Source organism: Ursus americanus, chromosome 22 (assembly GCF_024610735.1).
Source record: "Ursus americanus isolate L20-20 chromosome 22, mUrsAme1.1.p, whole genome shotgun sequence".
Lineage (NCBI taxonomy): Eukaryota > Metazoa > Chordata > Mammalia > Carnivora > Ursidae > Ursus > Ursus americanus.
The window spans coordinates 49,613,700-49,633,689 of NC_142148.1; the positions used below are offsets into that span (position 1 = coordinate 49,613,700).

A 19,990-nucleotide genomic window follows, 5' to 3' on the forward strand; every position below is an offset into this window, starting at 1 on the left:
CTCTCTGTGGGACAGGAAGGATGTGTGCAGCCTACAGATGTCTGGGTGAAACTGAAGTAAGCATAAATGTCCTTCCTGGCTTTTGATTCAAGGCCCAGAATTTCTGTCAGGCCACCACGAAAGACGCTGCAGGTTGTGTCTACCCAAGGGCACCCAGCCACGGGGCAGCGGGAGCCGAAACCCAGCCCGCCCCCTAGTCTTCACCTCTTGTGCTCTGGGGCAGGGGATCTGCCTAGGGGGAAGAGACAGCCATTTCGAGTAATTCTTTCAGCGGCAACTTCTGCAGCTTCTCCTTGCCAACAACACAAATCCCTGAGCTGCACAGGACAGGCACTGGCACCGCTTTCGAATTCCCACGAAAGCGCTTTGTCTTCCTGTCCCAGCTCTACCAATTCACTACCGAGAGCACACCGACACCGGTGGCCCTCACTAAAGCTCGGGTTTTAGCACATCTCTTTACTCCACAGCAGCTCCCTGCTAGCACAGACTCCAGAGCTGCCTCTCTGCTGTTAGGGCCGAAGTTGATGTTCACATCTGTCCCCAACCCTCTGTCTCAGCAGGTCTATCCTTCGGGGACAAACGGTTTCTTACTGTTGATGTACCATCCACAGTCTGAGGGAAATCCCACCCTTTCTGGATGCCCTCCCTGATGACCCCTAGCAAAGGTTATCTTCATGACCTCTCAAGGAATGGGCACACAGATGCCTACCTGCAGAGAGGCAAGTGTACGGACGCTTAGTCCAGAGCTGCGGAGCCCAGGGGAAAGACAGGCTCCCAATCTGGAGTTTTATGGGATAGATACAGTTTTAGTCCATTCACTTGATCACGCCACCTGAAGACACCCAGTGTGACCTCAGGTTGGGTTCTGTTGAACAAAGAGTTCCCATCCTGCAGGACCTCCTCATTAAACAAGGTAGCAACTTTCACTTTCCACTAAAAAATTAAAAGCAATAAACACACTGACATTTCCCTTTATTTCACGTTTTGCTTTTTCTTTATGCTTCCATACTGTGTTCTGTCCTGTTTCTCTAGAACTCCTGAATATCTCACTGCTGACTCAGTTTGAATGGTGGCCAAGATTATGAATACACAGGACTTCTATATTTGAAGCTCAGTACATACACTCAGTAACTTAAATAATTTTGAGAACCAAATAGTTGGTTCTGCATAACTGAAAAATAACTTTGAGGACTAGGTATTTAGTAAGGAATGCACACTCAAAAAAAAAAAAAAAACCCCAAACCCAACATTACTACCATATGGAAAAGTATGCATGTATTATTTCTGGAAGACGTACATTCAGAAAAAGATCTCTAGGGAGATAACAGGACAAGGCTTTATAATTTGCCACTAACGGCAGCTGAATTACATTTAAATTTCTCATCCTGGTTTGATGTCCCAGGACAATCCTACCCTACAGTATATAAACCTACACTTTGCTACTCTGAACTATCCCTTTACTCATCTGTATCATATCCCAGAATTTGGAAATATATAATTTTCCTGATTAATTTTCACATGAGATATTCGCAGGAAAAGAATTCTTCTTGAGGATGAAAAGACACTAGCCAGTGTGTACACGAGGCTTCCATCTTATCAGGAACATAGCACGTAGCCTCAGAGCCATTCTACTACGGGTGGACAGTTATTTTCTTGTCAGCTTCCTTGCTCTAGTGGAGAAAGGGAAGTGGAGATGCACGCAATTCTGCTATGAACGAGCTTCTAGCTGGCATCGTACACATGCAGCAGCACTGCTTAGAAACAGACGCACTGGGTCAAAAGCTACTTTAAAATGTGACGTTTTGGAAGTATGGCCACCAGGGAAACTATACCAATTATACTTGGCACACAATGTTAGAGACTGTCCTTCACCTCATGCCAATGCTGGGTAAAATTAATCTTAAAGTGTTTATCGATGTGACGGACCATAGAAGGGGGGGCATTTCATTATTATAATTTACATTTCCCTCATTATATACTAGTGAGATGACACTGTACTTTCATTTCTAAAAGTTCTTTTTATGATTCTGCTTGGTTCCACTTGGTCACTTATCTTTCAGACTATGCTCTAGAAAGAAATAATGACCTTTCCACTGGTAGAAAGAAATCCTGCAAACCATTCCTTCATGTTCATCCACTCTTGAATGTTCACTCACTCTTTTGGTCATTTGCATCTAGCCTACATCTGGTGGTAAGACAGCACCCTTAGCCTCCAAAGCCTTAATCTAGAAGGAGAGAGGGGACCATGAACAGTCTGTGGGGAAGGTGGCAACAAGATAACAAGAGATACTTGCTGTGTCTAGCTGTCTTCTCACAGTGATTTGCAAGATGTCTTTATTCTGAGAGAGATCTAAAACCACACACTGTGTTGTGAACAGTGCTCGTGTCTCTACTTCCCCCCAGGAGTTACAAGTGCACTCATCACTACTGATCTGTTTGTTACAACATCCAGCCGTTATTTTTCTGCGTCTCTCTTTCAGATGCTCCTCACAGTAAGGAAACTGACAGCTGTTACTGTCCTCGGCTCCTCCTGTGCAGGTCTTTCTGTACCACAAAGAAGGCGTGGAGATCCACACCCTGCTCTCCAACATGAGTGCAGCCCTTCTGTCGGCTCAGCACTCACGCAGAAGTCGGCCCCAACTCGGCCAAGACAAAGCACGCCTGTGTCTATCTGCTCCCTACTGCTGCTGTAACCAATAACCACACACGGAGGGGCTTAAAAGAACACAAACGTATACTTCTCCGTTCTGGAAGATCCCAAATCTGAAATGGGTCTCACTGGGCTAAAATCCAGGTGTTGGAAGGGATGTGCTGCTTTCTGGAAGATCTCGGCTGGCTTTCTCCAGCTGCTAGAGGCCCCTCTGTGCGTCTGCACTGCAGCCAACCCTTCATCCGCAGTCCCCTCCCTCGGACCACAGCCAGAAAAGGTCTGCGGCTCCTCATCTCCCCCATCTCAAGGTCCTCTTCATCTCGGTAACATCTTCAAAGTCCCTTCTGCCATGGAAGGTCACATATACACAGGTTCTAGATTAGGATGTGGACGTCTTTAAGGGCCATTCTTCTCCCTACCACAATCGCCACCTCTAAGCATCTAGTGATAAGAGAATTCTTTCTCATGCTCTTACTGTCCCATATTCTTCTTAACACTGCTTTTGAGTCTGTTTTTTTCCTTAAGGATTTTCTTTCTAGTTTCTTCCTGGACGATACTCTCCCTCCATTAAAGGAATAATTTAACTAAAATCTCTGTAGTCCTTTCCTGCACCAAAGTTATCTGAAAAACCATAATCAGCGTTCGAGCTTTTAAATGCGCATTCACCCGATCCTCTATCAGACAGAAGAAGTTTACGTCTGAGACACACATAAGGCATCTGTGACACCACCTAGCAGTGAACACTGGAGACCACGGGACTACCACACACGGAGTTCCCCAGGCAGCCCTCTGGGCTGAACTCAGGGAAAACTGCCCGCTGGCTGCCTTCCCCTACGGCCACTAGCCATTCTTAGCACAGCACTGTTCACAGAGCTCCTAACTCCCACAAACTCAGAGAATCCCACACTGTTCACGTGTCTGCCCACTCTGGTCAGCAAGCCGATTTTAAATTGATCAGAATGCTTCTCTCTACTGTTATTCTTCCTACTACCAGTTGGTTACAATAGTTAGTCCTAATCCAACCAACTCCATTCACCTTTTAGCAAACTACAGGACTGAATTTCTTGTGTTCACTTCCTCTTGCAGGTTCAGGTAATTACATCACCTTCCTCTAGAGGCTCACGACGAGCACTGAAACCTCGCAGTGTACTACGTAGTCAGGAAAGGGCACTGGGCCTGTTAATAAACTTGAAGATAACTTTGAAGGTGACAAGAATATTGTCCAACAACTCAACTGCAACTTAATCTTTAGCAGCATTATATGGTATTTGCCCAGATTTGGTGTCTGGGTAGAAAATGGATTATTCTAGACCCTGTGATTTAAGGAAAATAGTAACAAGGTAGGAATGAAGGTCTAACAGAAGTTATCAGTAAGGACAGGTATGGTTTTCAATAGGTGTAATCTCTGATTATCAATTCAATTTCTTTTACGGTCATCAGTCTACTACTTTCTACTTCTGCAACCAATGTTCCTAATTTACATTTCTGTCAGAAGTACTCCATTTCATCTAGGATTCGTGTAGTTACTCCAATGGGGCTCTGTCAAGCACCAGTCTGTGTGCCTGCTAGGCCCTGCTGAAGATGCCGGGGACAATACCAGGAGGCAGAAAGGCCCCTGCTGTCACAGAGCTTACGGTCTAGGGAAGAAAGCAGAGAATAAAAGAGCAAACCAATCAAGAAACAAGACAATCTCAGCAAGGACCAATCATCATCCAAATGGGGTGACGGGCAATAGAAAAGGTGGCAGAGAGGGAGCTCTCCGGGGCTGGGAGGCCGAGGGAACGAGGGCAGTCACTGGAAATAAGAACAGGCCACAAAGAGCCAGATCCTGTAGGTCCTCGTAGGCTGCTGAAGGAATCTGGCTTTCCTCTGAGAGAAATGGGGAGTTGCTGGAGGTTTTGAGCAAATGACTGATTACAAGACTGGCATGTTAGAGAAACAGCGCAGGAAGCTGAAAGTCAAAGGGAGCAAGCTGGAGGAGAGAAGGTCATGGGGCGTGACAGGGAGAGGAGAGTCAGGGGCTTCTGAAGGACCTGAACGTTCACCCTACATGAGACAGGAAGCCACAGGAAGGTTCTGAGTTGAGGAGTGACACGCTCTGGCTTTCGTTTTCATAGGGTCACCTGGTTGCTGGGCTGTGAACAGACTCAGGGGTTCCAGGGGGACAGCGGGATGTCAGGAGACCATGTGGCTCGAAGAAGGTGTCGCAGTAGGGGTCAGATGAAGTGGGAGGATTCTAGGTGCATCTGGTGACCGTGTGGCAGGACCGTCTAACGTACTGGGTGTAGGACGTAAGCAAAGGAGGAGGAACAGATGATTCTAAGTGTCTGAAAGAAGGGAAGCCCTCAGACTGACACACAGTCCTTTCAGAGTCAGAAGCGTAGAGACGGAGGAGAGGGGCAGATGCAGCTGGGCGGCACACAGGTCCCAAGTTCAGAGGGAGACCAGTCAGAATGAGGGCAGGTGTGGAAAAGGCAGAGCTGGATTAAACGGTGGTCACAGCTTGAAGAGACCAAGAAGATGGAGGAGAGGTGCACGGGGGCTGCACGGAGACCACAGCACGGTGGTGACCTGTGGCCGCCTGCATCCCTACAGCACTTCTTTCTGGGTTCACGGATCTGTTCTATTATGTCTCCTGTTTTCTTAAAGACAGCCTGTGGGATTAACGGTCTACACCCTTATTTCTCTAAAGACATCTTCATTCCCAGTCTTCATGATTGGTAGTCTGTCTGGAAGACTTCTGCGGTACAACTTACTTTCCTGAGCCCTGAGAAGATGCTGTTCCAGTGTTGTCCTGCATCCAGCATTGCTGATGAAAAGTAAATGTCATTCTGTTTCCCAAGTAGGGGATTCCTCTGGTAGAATCTGGAATTTTCTATACACCCTTATTATTCTGAAGTACCACTACAATGTTTCTAGATGACCATTCTAATTCAATATAGTCCAGCATGAGTTAACCCCAATCTGAGCTCCGGAGCTGCCTGGGGCCTGCTACTGACCCGGGGCCAACGCTATGGCCGAGGTAGGTGATGTCTGCCTCCGTGGGCTGCTGCTTATTTAGGGGCAGGATGCACCAGTCTGCCAGCACTTGGCAGGAATCATGACCGGCGTTATGACTCGCACCTGATTTTGGTCGCATCTGGGCAGCCACACCAGTCAGGTTGAGGCAGATGACGTAGACAGAACGTGCTTACGTGCCCATCTCACAGACCCCCCCCCCCCGCCCGAAGAAGGTGCTGGGCCTCCTCCTACACAGGTGGCCACGTGGGCCAGGGATGGCCTCCGAGTGTCCGAGGCCATGAGGCCTGCACCTGAGACACTGCTTTGTACGCTTTGCCTATAAATGGTGGAGTCCTAGGAATCCTTTCAACAATCAAACATTTAAATTAATTAAAGTAGCACATATCTGTAAAAGGAGTAAAATTACTAACTGCAGCATGAGAAATAAAACCTCTATAATGAATTACAACAAGAATCCAGATATTTTCTCAACATCTCCAAAGGTGCTGGTTCTTGAGTCAAGCAAATTACTTTCTACTGAGCACAACTGTCTAGCAGAAATGAAAATGCAAGCTGTACATGTTCCTTTAAAATTTCTAAAAATAAATAAATAAATAGAAATGGGTGAATTCCATTTTAATAACATTTTATTTCACCTACTATATGTCAAGAACATGATCTTTTCAACAGGCAATCAAAACAGGTTATTAATGAGATATTTTACCTTCTTTTTTCACACTAAGTCTTCAAAACCTTGTATTTTTACACTTACAAGACATCGGCTGAGACTGGCTACGCCCGAGTGTCCACCTGCTGCACACGGCGACCGGAGCAGGCAGTGCAGCAGGGTGGGGTCTGAATCGAATTATTCAGCTCCTTTGGGTTGTTTTCTAATATTCGGTTACTTTGGATAACAGTAAGCGATCTCTTTTCAGAAACTGGGCGGCCTGGCTTCCTCTTTGCTACCATTATTAAATGGTCTGTTGCTTTCTACCAAGTGCCTATGCTTCCACTCTGAACTCAGCCCCCCACCCCATTTCTGCCGGAGGTCACTGGGCCTCAAATGCTGCCACGTTCCTTCCACTGTACCCCTAACGATATATGCCGGTTCCTTTATCTGTAGTGTTCCTTGTGTGGTGCTTCTTGGGGAGAAAGACTGCATGGACATGTGCTTCAGTACTCTTCTGTTCAGTTGTGCAAATCCATTACTTTAGAATTAAACTACTGCATTTTCAAATGTTGTAGCATTAAATGAATGTGAGTGATGAATAACGCCCACCTTCCATCACAGGAAAAGCTGTGGTGAACCAATGCCAACTCAGAGTTCTTTGCCTCAAGGTGAAAATCATCAACTGATGGGACTTATTTAATTTCAAACATTTATCAATTACTATGAAGTAAAACCACCTGGTTCTCAGGCACATGGATTTGCTCATACTGATCTTCATAAAAGTCCGACAAATATGTTCTCATAACTTAGGAATGTGAATCTGGTTTAAGTTCTTCTTCACAATATAAATGTTTTCATCTGGTAAGTTTGTAACATTGGCTAAAGGCTTGACATGTGCCCAGGGATCATTGGTTTTCTCCTTGATATGGATCCTCTTGTGTATAGTAAATTTGATACCAAAACACCTTTGTCGCGGAGCCTTTCCACGGTGCATTTTCAGTTATAATCAATCTTGAATGTTTGCTAAATGTCTTGTCAAATTCACATCTCTGAAAGGGCTCCCCTCCTGTACAAATACTCGGAAGTTTATTAAGGCTAACGCAGTGCTTTAAGAGACTTCCTCATTCACTGTAACTGAAATTCACAAAGACTAGAACATATACTAAGAGCCTTCCCGTAAGCTCTACATTTGCAAGGTTTCTCTCCAATATGAATCTTCCAGTTAACATTAAGGTAGAACACTGGCTGCTGGCCTTTCTACCAAGTGACTCTGTTTATAAAATTAAATATAAAATAAAACTATGGGAAAGCTAGAAAAAGCCATCAAGCTTCATAAAAAGTTGAAGCTTTTTAAAACAAGAGACTACTATATTTCAATTATACCGCAAGTAGATGTTAGTACATATTTAAACCCTGAATGAATTATTCACCTTTGAATAATCCATCTGAACAGTGAGTACTGCAATATTATAGAGGTAATGGAAATTACATAGAACTTCAATGTAATACTGTGCCCTTCAATCTAAATTCTGTCAATCCCTTTAATTTGCTTAAAAGTACTTAAGGCATATAAGTTTAAGAGCAGCAGATTAAATAGCTTCATTAGTATAAAAAGAAAGGGGGGAAAAAAGATGTATCTGTTCATCCTGGCATTGGACACTGTCCTCCTTAGAGATGAACACGGAGTAGGCAGAGGGAAGGAAGGAGCAGTTTCTCTGTAACACCTGGCCAAAGTAAACACCTGCTGTAAACTGGCGTCCTGAACTCAGTTTTCTGAAACCACACCGCTACCCTCTCATCCCCCACTCTCAGCAATCTTGGCCCACGAAGCGCCTCTCACCTCTCTTGGCCACGATGCTCACTGACCGCCCACAGGCTACCACCTACACTCAACATTACTCACACAGGCAACCTCGCCACCAGGATTGCCTTGGGAAGCACACTCTGCACTGCAACTAAGGCCATGGGTGTCTCCTCCCCACCACAGTAGACAGTAAGCTGTATGAGCAGGGACCCTTTATATCCCCAGAACCTTGACAAATGTCTGGTGTGTGGAACCAATCAGTTTTTGAAGAACCTATCCTATCTGGAGTCATGCAGATACCTTCAAAATTCACTTTATAGAAAATAATTTATTTCCTAAGTATTAGAGGTTGTTTTAATTGCTTTGTTCTCTTATGTCCTAAGAAGTTTAAAAAAAAAAAAAAAGGAGAGAAAAACATCAATAGCATTATATGAATAACATGATTCAGTTATTATTTTCCTAAGATATTTTACAATTAAAATTCTGTCAGTCACATATTAAGTGAATAAATAATATAAAGAAAAAGTTAACATCACTGTAATATGGCAATAAAAATTTTTATCTTTTTTGGTGTGTGCCATTAACCTAGGCCCATGTAACTTTAATGTCCATGAAGGGTCTCTCCCAGGAAAATGCACTTACCCTGACATCGGTAGCATCTCCATGCCTGATCATACTGGCCCAAGTGGCTGGCTCACTGCTGTTTTCAAAATAATGAAAGACCTTCAACACTCGCTCCATTGCCCCAGGGGAACGTTCCACTCCGGTACCCAGGTGAGTTTTGGTACTCGAATTTGGTGTGTGATTCAAGTTTGGGTCAAGGTAAGCAGCTGCCATTATTTTGCTAGATGCTATGTATCTGTCATACTCTAGAAGGGGGAAAAAAAAGCTGTCAGTGTACCATATTTGAAATCTATTAAAATGTGGTTAAAATCTATTAAAACATGATATACTGATCCTTATATTAACAACACTGCTCTATGTTCTTCCCCTGTGGTCATGTCATATGCAGAAGGTGAGCATCGGGAGAGCAGAGACCTGACTGACCAAGATAATCGCTGTACTCTCCTGCACCCGGAGCACTACCGAATTCACGATAGCATAACAAATATTTGTTAAATTTTCTTAACAAATTAAAAGACCAGGAGTCCTATTTTAGCTCTGTCAAAAATTCACCATGTTATCTATGAACAATGTCACCTCACCGTCCACCCTTTTAAAATCATAGCCTTTAAATCTGTGGGAAAACCTCACAGGAAAGCCAAATATGTTAATTTTGCTGACTACTTCTGAAAACCTATACATGAGATGCAAGTTCTTTCTTCATACAATAAAAATGCAATGAGTGGTCATGACACATACTAGGCACTGGTGACAAAAACCCCAGAGTTAAAACCAAGTCCTCCCACTTATCCAGTCCCTCAGCAGGAGAGTCAGACAAGTCACAACTGAAAATAAAACGAAACCAGAAAGCACAAACCAACCACTGTCTGGTCTGTCGGTGTGATAGGAAGACTTCCATTTGAATGTGGGGCAATAGCTTGGCGAACATGAACACTCCCACTGAGAAAAGTCAGGTTAAAAACCAGACCAACGGGGCGCCTGGGTGGCACAGCAGCTAAGCGTCTGCCTTCGGCTCAGGGCGTGATTCCGGCGTTGTGGGATCGAGCCTGACATCAGGCCCTTCTGCTATGAGCCTGCTTCTTCCTCTCCCACTCCCCCTGCTTGTGTTCCCTCTCTCGCTGGCTGTCTCTATCTCTGTCGAATAAATAAAAATCTTTAAAAAAAAAAACCAAAAAAACCAGACCAACGTTTGGAGTCCAAGACATTGTGAGGCAACCAGGACAGCAGGGGACATAGGTGGAGACATGAAGAGACACTGAACAACAGCTGCCTCTTCCCAAAGGGCATTTGCCAATTCTGGGCCTTCAAGAGCCTGAAGATCCAAGAAAAAGCCACCAATGAGAGAGAAACCGGCTGAGCTTTTGGCAGTGAGAGACCAAGTTATGAGCATGGGGACCCTAGGACTCTGGTGAGCAGGACAGGGTGGAGAACTGAGCCACACACTCCGCTAGTTGTCCCTTTAAGATAGTTACCAATCCTGAAACCAAGCCCAAAGGGAGCCATTAGAAGCTCAGTGAAGCTGAAGACAGGCAGAAGAGACTAGGAGTCCACCTGGGCCCAGCAGACAAAACGGGAACAGCATGACAGACAAACTCAATCTAACCAACAGAAAGCACTACACCCAAGCGCAATTCACCTCCGCAAGAGAAGTACCCACTAACTACGCACAGGAGGCAGTCACTAAAACTGACCACGTGGCGGGTGAAAGAGCAAGATTCAATAAATATCAAAGGACTAAAATTATTAAAAGTATATTCTGTCTCTAGCATTAAAGCTGGACAACAACAAAATAATTAAAAAATCACCAACTGTCTGGAAAAAAATCACCGTTTGGAAATTAAGCAACATATTTCAAGTAACCCATTAGCCAAAAAGAAACTCAAAGTATTCTCAATTCAACAATACAATTAAAAAGAAAGATCAATACTACATGCAGACAGAGCTGTGATTAGAATAAAATCTACGCTTTTATTATTTTTTTTAAAGACTTCATTTTTAAGTCATCTCTACACCCAGCCTGGGGCTTGAACTTACAACCCTGAGATCAAGTGTTGCACGTTCCACCTACTGAGTCAGCCTGGCGTCCCTAAGATCAATACTCTTAAATGCATGTATTAGAAATGAAGATTGGAAATTAATCATCTAAATATCCATATTTTGCAGTACAATTTGGAAGTTGAACAAAATCAAGGTTTGGTTTTTTTTTTTAACAAGAATAATGCAACTGATAGACCTCTAGCAAGACTAATCAAGGAAAAAAAAGATAAGGCGAAAACTAATGACAGCAAGAATGAAGCAGAACAGATAACAGAATGTTAATAATAGGAAGTAATGATAGAATATCAGATATTATTAAGAGAATATCATGACTATGTCAATGAACATAAAAGTTGAGATGCATACACAATTCTTTTTTAAAAGATTTTATTTATTTATTTAACAGAGAAAGAGAGAGCACAAAAGCTGGCAGAGGGGCAGAGGGAGAGGGAGAAGGAGGAGGAGGCTCCCCAGTGAGCAGGAAGCCTAGCTTGGGGCTTGATCTCAGGACCCTGGGATCAGGACCAAAGCCGAAGGCGGACACCTAACCGACGGAGCCACCCAGGTACCCTGAGATGGGGCATACACAATTCTTTGCAAAGTACAACTTAAGCCCAAGCCATTAGAAACTGCTGCTGTACGAAACCAAAACCATAAATATAAAGCCTATTTAAATAGACCTATTCCGTTAAAAATGGTCAATCTGCAATTAAAATTCTTCCCACAAAGGAATATCTGAATTCTTCCAATAATTTCAGGAAGAATAATATTAATCTTACAGAAATTCTTCCACTGAACAAATAGGGAACATTTCCCAACTTATCTTATGAAACCAGCAAAACACTGATACAAAACCAGTCAAGGACAATATGAGAAAGGGTACGAATCAATCTTTCTTATAAACACAGGTGCAAAAATCTTAAAAAAAAAAAAAATCAGCAAATGTCATCACGCAATATTTCATAATGTATCATGACCAAGAGGGATCCGTCAGAGGAAGGCAAGGGTGGTTAAACACTCAGACAGAGGTCTCTGTTTGCGGCAGTCTTCGTCACACTGTCAGAGCACGGGAGCCACCAAGACACCCTACAGCAGGTGAAAGGATAAAAAACACTGTGGTCTATCCAGGCAGTGGAATATTTAGTGCTAAAAAGCAATGAGCTACCAAACCATGAAAAGACTTGGAGGAACCTTCAATGCGTATTACTAAGTGAGAGAAGCCGATCACACTATATGATTCCAAATACATGACATTCTAGGAATGGCAAACCCACAGAGACAGTAAAAATTTCAGTGGATGCAGAGTTTGGGGGGGGCAAGGATGAAAAAGTGGAGCAAAAAGGACTTTTCGGGCAGCAAAAAGATTATGTAGGACAGTATAATGAGGATACATGTCATTATATATCTGTGCAAACCCGCAGAACGTACACCACAAGAGTGACCCTACAGTAAACCGTGGACTTCGGCGATAACTGATGTGTCCATGTAGGTTCACCAGTTATAACAGATGTACCACTCTGCTGGGGGATGCTGATAATGGGGAAGTGTAGCAAAAAGCCTCGCTTGGGACTTCTCATTCCATAGTTGAGACCTGCTCAGGCATCAGAGCTCTGACACTCAGCACACTGCCCCAGGCAGCACTGCGGGGAGGGTGGGGGAGGGGGGTGCAGGGCAGGGCTTCCTAAAACGGAATGCTAATCTCGCTGCTGACTATCGGAGCCTCGGCTCTCCCTTGAACACAGGAGATAGACACCTTTTCTGCTCTTGAAAGAAGTAGGGCAGTCCCAAGTCAGGGTGTGAGGAAACAAGGTGCTGACAAACCTTGGAGTTCAAGCTGGGCCTCACCCCACAGTCTGATATAAATACTCCATAAAATAGCACAGATGCAAGAGAGGAAGCAAAATACTCCCAGAGTTCCCTAGATGATACTCACTATAACACACCAAGATCCCACCAAGACAGCAAACTGATTCTCCTTGAAATATGCCAGCCCTTTAATAAAACTTGAGATGTCTGCCAGAACATGAGAGAAGGAGCAAAGAATGCAAACTGATACAGCTCAATTTTAAAAACTTCAGACATAAACAAGTTTGGAGAGTTTTTAAGAAGTTGGTGATGACCCTAGTTACAGTAAATCCTTAAACAAACTAGACTGCTGTAAAAACTTTCCTCTCCCAAATGTTGTTCTTTCATACAAGATTTGGGTTTCTCTTCTCATCAAGAGTCTAATCTGAATACACTAAATTTCCTATATTGATTTTACTTAACAAAGAGCTAACGTTACTTAAATATTTAATGTTATATCAATACGTGACGGCCTGTATTTTCCAAAAGTCGCTGTGAAAGTGCCTCCTGCTCCAGTGTGACTCTGCCTCTCTCTTCCACAGGTGGAGGCCACGTTCCTTCCCCTCACATCTGGGGGGGCTCCTGACTCACCTAAGAAACATCCCGCGCCAGGTATTAAGAGGCAAACTAGGTTCCCTTGGTTCTCTTGGGCTGCTCGCTCATGAAACCCAACCACATGCTACCCAGAAGCGCAAGAAGCCCGAGAACTGAGCTCCAAGAACCAAAGCCTGAGCTGAGCTGCCCGCTGACAGGCAGCATCGAGTTCCGAGGCCCGTGGCAGAGCCAGCCTCCGAGTGGGCCCTCTGGCTGCCCGCTGTGCCTCCTGAGCTCCCGCCACATGGAAACAGCTGTCCCTCTGGAGCCCTGTCCAGACAACAGATTGGAACAAAATAATTCTTGTCATTTTAAGCCACTAAGTGTTGGGATGACTTGTTATCAGCAAAGATAACTAATATCGCATGGATCCCAACTAAAGGAAGCACAGGTGGTTCTCGCTTTGCACAGGAGCGTGGGGCCTACGATGACTTGACAAAAGTGGTTTGAACAGCACTTGCCTTCTTCTTCCCCTCGCTCTATGACTAAAGACACAGAGTAAGTATCTTTCCAATGCCTTGGCAAACTGTCATGCTCCTTTCTAAGTTTTGGGTCAGCCTCCATCACTGTAGCCTCGTACATTCAGTGTCAAAAGCCACCTCCGAAACCGCCTCTGCTACGAACTTTCTTGCCACGTCTCCTCCTCCGGAACATCCTCTTTTTTCTCACAACTCTCTTCCTCACTTGTCAATAAGTTCACCTTTATTTGCAAAGCTCCTCTGACCACACAACTAGAAAGTCTGGCTCCACAGCAAAGTCAACATTCCTACAGTCAGCTATGTGCTTCTGTGACCGTCTCAGTCAGAACGCTGCACGGTGACCCGCACGGCGCAGGAAGCTTCTGCCGCACCGCACACCACACACTTACACTCTCCGTTACTTCCCGCCGCACTGCTGGGATTTCTGCGTCCGCGTCACCTCCAGCTGTAGCACGCAGAGCCTGCCCAAACTCCACACGCCGGCTTTAAGAGCTGAAATAACTGCTGGGTCCACTGGCCAGAGTAACGCAACTAAGTCCGCTGGTTCCTGGGGCGGCTTCATGCAAGCCGAGGGCTCGGCTGCTCCCGCTCCACGGTCACCAGCTTCACAGGACCTCGGCCCGTTCGATTTCACTTCCAGTGTGACCATTTCCTGCTTCAACGCTGCAACTCATCTTTGTTGTCCAATTCCCTCCTGTGATGATCCATTTTTGTAAAATGTCACAAGGGTTTATCCCTGGCAAACAAGAAGGCACCACGACTACACATTTGCTGTCTGTGTATAAACTGAGTAACAGACACAGGGTGGCCAGTCAGCAGCAGACTGGGAAAGAGCTACCGTGACCGGCCGCTGGTCACACTTCACATCTGTTGTTTCTATAGTGATCTGCAGACCAAGTCTGTACTTGATGCAATTGCCCACAGGTGATACCTGTGTTAACTAAAACGGAACCATTCTGTTGAGGACGGGCATTATTTAAGCCACAGAAACTGATATTCGTACATACTGGAACCATGCAAAGCATGGACTGCCGGCATAACAATTCAACTAATATCTTCATTACACAGACTGTTTTTTGGATTTCGGATAATATGGCAAACTATGTAAATCATTTACTTTACTTGAGATATCACTATAAAAATTTTAATGCTATATATCTGATGAAAATATTCAACATTAGACTTTAATATCAACTATAAATTAATTTCTAAGACTGCTAACACCGAGACCTTGAAAGTAATTGGTGAATAATTTTTGGAGACTTAAAAAAATTCCTAAGGAAATGAGGAATGGCAAAATATAAAGAATACAACTGTGCTGAGTTACATACAGTCTTACTTAATTCAGCCAATTTAAACATATGTTATTTGTAAAACCCACATTAACAAAGTGTTGTTAAGATGAACATGTTTTAAATCTAAAGTTAATGTGACAAGTGTAGTTAAGTCATAGCAGTTAAGTCATCATAACCTACTTGTGTTTGTTTATGTATTTATGTTTTAAAGATTTTATTTATTTACGAATGTAGGTTATGGGAGATTGCTGACTCAATGAAATGATCCAATGTCAGAATCATCGGCATCCCCGAGGGGGTGGAGAAAAACAGAGGTCTAGAAGAGATATTTGAACAAATTGTAGCTGAAAACTCCCCTAATCTAGCAAGGGAAACAAACATTCGTGTCCAAGAGACAGAGAGGACCCCTCTCAAGCTCAACCACGACAAACCTACGCCACGTCACGTCATAGTGCAAATCGCAAATATTAGATCCAAGGATACAGTATTGAAAGCGGCCAGAGCAAAGAAATTTCTCACGTACCAAGGCAAAGGCATCAGAATTACGTCAGACCTGTCTACACAGACCTGGAATGAGAGAAAGGGTTGGGGGGGGCATTTTAAAAGCTCTTTCAGAGAAAAACATGCAGCCAAGAATCCTTTATCCAGCAAGGCTGTCATTCAGAATTGATGGAGAAATAAAGACATTTCAGAATCGCCAGTCATTAACCAATTTCGTAACCACGAAACCAGCCCTACAGGAGATATGAAGGGGGGTTCTATAAAGGTAAAAAGGCCCCAAGAGTGATACAGAAAAGAAAGTCACAACCAATACAAACAAAGACTTTACTGGCAACATGGCATCATTAAAATTCTATCTCTCAGTTCTTAGTGCCAATGTAAATGGTTTAAATACTCCCATAAGACGCCACAGGGTTGCAGACTGGATAAAAAGAAATGACCCATCCATTTGCTGTCTACAAGAGACTCATTTCGAACCCAAAGATGCATTCAGACTGAGAGTAAGGGGATGGAGTTCACGCAAATGGACCTCAAAAGAAAGCTGGGGTAGCAATTCTCATATCAGATAGATTGGATTTTAAACTAGAGACTATAGTTAGAGATGCAGAAGGGCACTATATTGGGGCGCCTGGGTGGCACAGTGGTTAAGAGTCTGCCTTCGGTTCAGGGCGTGATCCCGGCGTTGTGGGATCGGAGCCCACATCAGGCTCCTCTGCTGTGAGCCTGCTTCTTCCTCTCCCACTCCCCCTGCTTGTGTTCCCTCTCTCACTGGCTGTCTCTATCTCTGTCAAATAAATAAATAAATAAACCTTAAAAAAAAAAAAAAAGAAGGGCACTATATTATTCTTAAAGGAAGTATTCAACAAATGGATATGACAATTATAAATATATATGCCCCCAACAGGGGAGCAGCAAGATACACAAGCCAACTCTTAACCAGAATAAAGAGACATATAGATAAAAATACATTAATAGTAGGGGACCTCAACACTCCACTATCAGAAATAGACAGAACACCCTGGCAAAAAATAAGCAAAGAATCAAAGGCTTTCAATGCCATACTCGACGAGTTGGACCTCATAGATATATATAGAACACTACACCCCAGAACCAAAGAATACTCATTCTATTCTAATGCCCATGGAACATTCTCAAGAATACACCATGTTCTGGGACACAAAACAGGTCTCAACCGATACCAAAAGATTGAAATTATCCCCTGCATATTCTCAGACCACAACGCTCTGAAATTGGAACTCAACCAGAGGAAAAATTTGGAAGAAACTCAAACACTTGGAGACTAAGAACCGTCCTGCTCAGGAATGACTCGATAAACTAGGAAATCAAAAATCAACTTAAACAATTTATGGAGACGAACGAGAATGAAAACACAACGGTCCAAAACCTATGGGATACTGCAAAGGCAGTCCTAAGGGGCAAATACACAGCCATCCAAGCCTCACTCAAAAGAATAGAAAAATCTAAAATGCAGCTTTTATATTCTCACCTCAAGAAGCTGGAACAGCAACAGAGGGACAGGCCTAATCCACTCACGAGGAAGCAGTTGACCAAAATTAGAGCAGAAATCAATCAATCAGAAACCAGAAGTACAGGAGAGCAGATCAACAGGACTAGAAGCTGGTTCTTTGAGAGAATCAATAAAATTGACAGACCACTGGCAAGACTTATCCAAAAGAAAAGAGAAAGAACCCAAATTATTAAAATTATGAATGAAAAAAGGAGAGGTCACGACCAACACCATTGAAATTGGAAGGATTATTAGAAATTTTTATCAACAGCTATATGCCAATAAACTAAGTAATCTGGAAGAGATGGAATCCTTCCTGGAAACCTATTAACTACCAAGATTGAAACAGGAAGAAATTGATTTCTTAAACAGGCCAATTAATTATGAAGAAATTGAGTCAGTGATAAACAACCTTCCAAAGAACAAAACTCCAGGCCCGGATGGTTTTCCTGGGGAATTCTACCAACCATTCAAAGAAGAAATAATACCTATTCTCCTAAAGCTATTTCAAAAAATAGAAACAGAAGGAAAGCTACCAAACTCATTCTATGAGGCCAATATTACCTTGATCCCCAAACCAGGCAAAGACCCCCTCTAAACGGAGAATGACAGACCGATTTCCCTAATGAATATGGACGCCAAAATCCTCAACAAGATACTTACTAATAGAATCCAACAGTACATTAAAAGGATTCTCCATCATGATCAAGTGGGATTCATACCTGGGATGCAAGCGTGGTTCAATATTCGCAAATCAATCAGCGTGATACATCATATCAACAAGAAAAGACTCAGGAACCATATGATCCTCTCAATTGATGCCGAAAAAGCATTTGACAAAATACAGCATCCTTTCCTGATTAAAACCCTTCAGAGTGTAGGAATAGAGGGTACACTTCTCAATCTCATAAAAGCCATCTATGAAAAGCCTACAGCAAATATCATTCTCAATGGGGAAAAGCTGGAAGCCTTTCCCTTAAGATCAGGAACACGACAAAGATGCCCACTCTCGCCACTATTATTCAACATAGTACTAGAAGTCCTTGCAACAGCAATCAGACGACAAAAAGGGATCAAAGGTATCCAAATCGGCAAAGAAGAAGTCAAAATGTCTCTCTTCACAGATGACATGATACTCTATATGGAAAACCCAAAAGAAGCCACTCCCAAACTATTAGAAGTTATAGAGCAATTCAGTAATGTGGCGGGATACAAAATCAATGCTCAGAAATCAGTTGCATTTCTATACACGAATAACGAGACCGAAGAAAGAGAAATGAGGGAATCCATCCCATTTACAATAGCACCAAAAACCATACGTTACCTTCAAATTAACTTAACCAGAGACGTAAAGGGCCTATATTCTAGAAACTATAAATTACTCTTGAAAGACATTGAGGAAGACAGAAAAAGATGGAAAAATATTCCATGCTCATGGATCGGAAGAATTAACATAGTTAAAATGTCCATGCTACCCAGAACAATCTACACTTTCACTGCTATCCCGATCAAAATACCGAAGACATTTTTCAAAGAACTGGAACAAATAGTCCTTAAATTTGTATAGAAACAGAAAAGGCCCCAAATCTCCAAGGAACTGTTGAAAAGGAAAAACAAAGCTGGGGGCATCACAATGCCGGATTTCGAGCTGTACTACAAAGCTGTGATCACAAAGACAGCATGGTACTGGCACAAAAACAGACACATAGACCAATGGAACAGAACAGAGAACCCAGAAATGGACCCTCGGCTCTTTGGGCAACTAATCTTTGATAAAGCAAGAAAAAACATCCGGTGGGAAAAAGACAGTCTCTTCAATAAATGGTGCTGGGAAAATTGGACAGCTACATGCAAAAGAATGAAACTTGACCACTCTCTCACACCATACACAAAAATAAACTCCAAATGGATGAAAGACCTCGATGTGAGACAGGAATCCATCAAAATTCTAGAGGGGAGCACAGGCAGCAACCTCTACGACATCGGCCAAAGCAACCTTTTTCATGACACATCCCCAAAGGCAAGAGAAACAAAAGATAAAATGAACTTATGGGACTTCATCAAGATAAAAAGCTTCTGCACAGCCAAGGAAACAGTCAAAAAAACTAAGAGGCAGCCCACAGAATGGGAGAATATATTTACAAGTGACACTACAGATAAAGGACTGGTATCCAAGATCTACAAAGAACTTCTCAAACTCAATACACGAGAAACAAATAAACAAATCAAAAAATGGGCAGAAGATATGAACAGACACTTTTCCAATGAAGACATACAAATGGCTAACAGACACATGAAAAAATGTTCAAAATCATTAGCCATCAGGGAAATTCAAATCAAAACCACACTGAGATACCACCTTACGCCAGTTAGAATGGCAAAAATTGACAAGGCAAGAGACAACAATTGTTGGAGAGGATGTGGAGAAAGGGGATCCCTCCTACATTGTTGGTGGGAATGCAAGTTGGTACAGCCACTCTGGAAAACAGTGTGGAGGTCCCTTAAAAAGTTAAAAATTGAGCTACCCTATGATCCAGCCATTGCACTACTGGGTGTTTACACCAAAGATACAGACGTAGTGAAGAGAAGGGCCATATGCACCCCAATGTTCATAGCAGCAATGTCCACAATAGCTAAATCGTGGAAGGAGCCGAGATGCCCTTCAACCGATGACTGGATTAAGAAGTTGTGGTCCATATATACAATGGAATATTACTCAGCTATCAGAAAGAACGAATTCTCAACATTTGCTGCAACATGGACGGCACTGGAGGAGATAATGCTAAGTGAAATAAGTCAAGCAGAGAAAGACAACTATCATATGATTTCTCTCATCTATGGAACATAAGAACTAGGATGATCAGTAGGGGAAGAAAGGGATAAAGGAAGGGGGGGGTAATCAGAAGGGGGAATGAAACATGAGAGACTATGGATATGAGAAACAAACTGAGGGCCTCAGAGGG

At 43.3% G+C, this 19,990-nt stretch overlaps 1 protein-coding gene across 9 annotated transcripts in view; it reads right to left on the bottom strand.

The window, feature by feature from the left end:
* Positions 1 to 19,990, bottom strand: part of LOC123803122 (focal adhesion kinase 1-like) — a 285,650-nt gene that overhangs the window by 32,927 nt on the left and 232,733 nt on the right. For all 9 annotated transcript variants that reach the window (XM_087853808.1, XM_087853811.1, XM_087853809.1 and 6 more), the window contains one exon: positions 8,767 to 8,993. In XM_087853808.1, the coding sequence (XP_087709934.1) occupies positions 8,767 to 8,961 (195 nt within the window). In that variant the 5' untranslated portion in view covers positions 8,962 to 8,993. The remainder of the gene's footprint in view (positions 1 to 8,766; positions 8,994 to 19,990) is intronic.